We start from the raw sequence: 4,864 nt of genomic DNA, 5'->3' as shown, positions 1-4,864 counted from the left end.
CGTTGCCGGGGAGTGTCAAATTTGAATTTATATCATTATTGTTACCAATTAGTCTAGATTTTAATTTAGAGCTTTTATTTTTATTTTATTCTATTTTGTGATTCATTCATTTTTCTCTGTGTCACAGTGCATGCGAAGATGGCAAAGCCCTGACTTACTTATTTTTGATCCGGAGATCGAAAGAACTGCTAGGAGACTAAGAAAAGAGAGAAGGGAAGAAATCCAAACAATGGCTGAAAACAGAGAGGACGCGAGATATAACCCGCCAGACGCCATACCTATCAGAGACCACTTTAGACCAGTGATTAACAATCATTACTCTGGTATTGCTCGAGGGACCATAAATGCCAACAATTTCGAGTTGAAGCCTGTACTTATAAATATGGTTCAACAGAACCAATTTGGAGGAACTGCCACTACTGATCCTCATGTTCATTTAAGCACATTCCTGGAGATCACGGGTACGGTAAAAATTAATAATGTTTCTGATGATATTATTAGATTGCGCTTGTTTCGATTTTCTCTCAGGGACCAGGCGAGATGATGGCTCCAATCGCTTCCCTTGGGAAGTATCACTACATGGAAGGATCTGGCGACGAAATTTCTTTCTAAATATTTTCCCCCAGCGAAGTCTGCGCAATTGAAGATTGAGATCAGTACTTTCAGGCAAACTGACTTTGAGCTGCTTTATGAAGCATGGGAGAGGTATAAGGAGTTGTTGCAGAAGTGCCCTAATCATGGTTTTGAAGACTGGGTGCAGATTGAGCTGTTCTATAATGGGTTGAACGGTCAGACACGGACAACAGTGGATGCAGCGGCCGGTGGCACGATCTTTGCCAAATCTCCTGCTCAAGCCTACGACTTGCTTGAGCAAATGACTATTATCAGCTACCAATGGCCGTCTGAGAGGTCAGGAGTACAGAGGACTGCTGGAATTTATGCGGTGGATCCTATTACATCACTCACTGCACAAGTATCAGCATTGACTACACAGATAGCAACCATGAATAAAGTGAGCACATCAAATACTGAGGGACCATCGCCTGTCGTTGAAGAAGCACATTTTTTTGAAGAAGCTCAGTATATCAACAACAGAAATGTTGGAGGGTTTGGCGGATATCGAGGTAACCCTCCCCCTAATACTTATCATCCTTGGTTGAGAAACCATGAAAATTTTTCTTATGCAAACAATAAGAATGTGTTGAATCCTCCACCGGGGTTCAATACATCAAATGGGGAAGGTAAGCCAACATTTGAGGATTTAGTTGGGACTTTTGTTGCTGAATCTGGCAAGAGAATGGCTAGGACTGAGTCTAGGCTTGACAACCTAGAAACCCACATGGCAAGTATTGGTGCTACTTTGAAAATCCTGGAGTCACAAGTTGGGCAAATAACGAAGCAACTCACGTCTCAACCGTCAGGCGCAGTTCAAAAGACTGCCGACCCAAATCTAAGAGAGGTGAATGCCATTTTTATACATCATGAAGATATTTGTGTGGTAGGCAGAGAAGAGAAGGAGGTTGAACTTATACCTGTTCGGGATGAAAAGCCAACTCCAACCAAAAGGGCCCGAGGTAAAAAATCTGAGAGGTACGATTTAATTCAATGCATTGATATTTCTTTACTTCCCTACCCCCAAAGATTTCAACAATTACAGGATGAATTTCAAAAGAGAAAAGGTCTTGAAGATCTCAAGAACCTAAACACTAATAGTGAGTTTGCAGATGAGGTGGAAGATGAATTTACCAAAGGAACACGAAGGAATGCTCCTCAGAAGTTGCTAGATCCCGGTGAATTTATTGTACCATGTGAAATAGGGGGTCATTTAGTAGAAAAATATATCGGTGATTCAGGAGCAAGTGTGAATATAATGCCAAGTTCCCTTTACGAGAAAATTAGATTGAGCAGGATAAAGCCCACAGGACTAACCTTGCAGATGGCTGATAAATCGGTCAGGACACCCCTGGGTATTGTGAAAGATGTTGAACTTAAGATCGACAAATTTAAGGTTCTCGCAGAGTTCGTGGTACTTGACATGGAGAATAGTCAGAGCGTTCACGTCATTCTAGAACGACCATTATTGGCTGCTGTTGGAGCCATCATTGACGTGAAACGAGGAAAGTTGACCATGGAAGTTGAAGGTCAAATGGTGGAAATCAAGGCATCTGAAAGTTCTCACGACCCACCTTGAGCAATGTAGTGACAGTCGAGCTAACGACATTAAACTAAGCGCTGTGTGGGAGGCAACCCACAATTTTTATTTTTTAGCATTCATTTTGTTTTTATTATTTTATTTTATTTTACTCCCTTAGTTGTTCATTTTACCCCCACCAGATCTATCACCGCCGCAGCCCATGGACGTTGATGATGAAGATGCTGCGAATGATGATTCGAGCCCCGAGTTCTGACACTCGTGCGCGAGGTATGTGTTGTCGCGTTCTTTATTTCTATACATTGAGGACAATGCATACTTTAAGTTTCGGGGGAGGTAAAAAATTGCCTGATTGAATTTTTCCTGCAATTTTTAGTTTTATTGCTTAGTAGTTTAATTCTGTTTTTTTAGTTTTTATTTATTTTTTTGCATTCTATTTTTGTTAGGAAAAGTCATGGATAAAACAAATGTGTGGCCGATGATGAAAATTGATTTGTGGTCCTGAAATATTTATGTGTTCATGAGAACTTAAGAGTCACAAATATTTTGCATTGTCGTGTTTATTGATACTATTGTGCTTAGAGACAAGTTGTATGCATGTGATGCTAAATAGACGACAGATATCTGATTCTTGGTAATTCTTGCATGACATTGATTGACACTTGCACAAACATAGAAATGATCTAGGCAGTTTTTCACAATATCCTTGGGCATGTGTTCTTTGTTTACTGTCAATTGTAGCCCTTTGAGCTTCAAGTTAACTGAGATGCTTACTTTTTCTTCGTGCACCTATTTCATATATCATTTTGATTGAAAATTTCATGTGACTGGCTTCTATGAGATGATTAATGGATTGACGGTAATTTAGAACTTAATTGAGCACTTTTCGAGGCGAAATACGGATAATATATGACATAGGAATGATTTAGGCAATCTTCGAAACCGTTGAGCCTTCGAGCCTACCAATTGAACATGAAATATCCCTAGTGTCCCATTTTGAGCCTACTAAAAAATCAAGTTGTGTGTGTCAATGACATACAATCAGCCCTCACTTGTATCTATTCTATAATCCACAGCAACTACCAAATGAAGCTTATACACTTATTTTCCTACCTGCTTTTGAGGATAATAAATTAATTGGTGTTGTAATGATTCAAATGCTCCTTGAAAAGAAAAAAGAAAAAGCTAAAGTGTGTGAAAAGGAGTTGGCAAAGAAAAGAGGAAGAAAAAAAAACAATGAAAAGAATCACACAAAAGTGGTGAAAAAGAAAAAAATGGAAAATGGAGGATATGATTGGGAAGAAAACAATAAAGAGATGGTGAATGAAATGCTAGCGAAATTGACGAAGATTCGATTATTTCTCTCAAATTTTGAATTCCATACCTTTAATTGTTGCCATGAGCCGTGGCCTAACGTGACAAGCCTACAAGACCTATTAACCTTGTCACATTTATCCAATATACTAGTGGAGAAAAGTTGTTCAAGTCAAGCATACCTGAAAAACATTGTCAACAAGTATAGACTTTAATCACTTGCATGCAAGCATCCCATGGTGTGATTTCATCTTTAGTACATTTTTGTTGAATAGTTATTGAGCCAATTAATCACCGATAAAGTCCTTTGTGATCTCTGAATGTGAATTTGTATTTTAATGAATTGTGAGCTGCACTGAGTTGATGATTTCTTGAGTTTGTAAGGTGAGTGGGTATGACAACTCTATTTGAGCATTCGATTGGGTAAATTAACATTGACATATCACACACGCACGTGACTCTTGGGAAATCACGAATTACATGAAATAGATAAGTCTGAGGCCAATAACACTTTTTGCGTTTCCATGACTGTTTAGAGTTTCACTACTTGTTAATTGACGTCCTGCTTTTATTTTATTTTGCTCGGGACTAGCAAAAGTTCAAGTTTGGGAGGTTTGATAAGTGCAAGATTTGCACTTAATTTATATTAGAATCTATTTTGAATTATGCTTATTTCGAACAGAATTATGCGTTTTTGGTTTGTTTTTGTTGTCATTTCAGGAATGGAGAAAATAGTGGACATGAAACCAAGTGGACCAAGAAAACAGAACCGAGCCGCGATTATAAATATTGCCAAGACAAGAAGGGCGCGCGCGGTCGCGCCACTTCATGCGCAGCCGCGCGCGCACAGATATGCACAAGGGCAGAATCTTGCGCACGGTCGCGCGACATCTCGTGCTACCACGCGCGCACAGATACAACTTGAAGACCCGACATGCGCGCGCCATCGCGCGCGCCGGAACATAGGCGAAAGACCAGAATATCGCGCGCGATCGCGCGACACTACGCGCAGCCGCGCGCGTGCAGACACTAGACACAAGCAGAAGCTCGCGCACAACCGCGCCATTTCAGGCGCCACCGCACGTGCGCCGCTTCCCAAAAAAGTACAAAAGCGCGATCGTCTAGGTCAAAAGGGGAGTTGTCCGCCGTGGAGAGAAATTACACAAAAATTCACCACTTTGGGAAGGAAAGGAAGCGAGAAACAGAGCGCATACACGAGACGAAGATTCAGAGTGTGAAGAACAGCCACAAATACGAAGAACGACGGATCTGGGGACAGAGACGACACTTCGGATTTGTTATCTTTTCCTTTGTTTCTTTATTTTATTGCGTAGCGATGTCTAGAATCATAAACATGTCTTGTTTTCTGTTGGATTTCGTGATGAACTAATTTTTCAT

At 40.4% G+C, this 4,864-nt stretch overlaps 1 protein-coding gene across 1 annotated transcript; it reads left to right on the top strand.

The window, feature by feature from the left end:
* The first annotated feature begins 229 nt into the window (after positions 1-229).
* Positions 230-2,408, top strand: LOC140827236 (uncharacterized). Its single transcript, XM_073189866.1, has 4 exons — positions 230-461; positions 627-1,124; positions 1,503-2,161; positions 2,313-2,408. Exons 1-4 carry the CDS (start codon positions 230-232, stop codon positions 2,406-2,408), a joined length of 1,485 nt encoding a protein of 494 aa, XP_073045967.1.
* Positions 2,409-4,864: the final 2,456 nt, after the last annotated feature.

The sequence above is a fragment of the Primulina eburnea genome, chromosome 3, assembly GCF_022965805.1.
Source record: "Primulina eburnea isolate SZY01 chromosome 3, ASM2296580v1, whole genome shotgun sequence".
Classification (NCBI taxonomy): Eukaryota; Viridiplantae; Streptophyta; class Magnoliopsida; order Lamiales; family Gesneriaceae; genus Primulina; species Primulina eburnea.
This window is presented reverse-complemented; position numbering and strand designations above follow the sequence as displayed.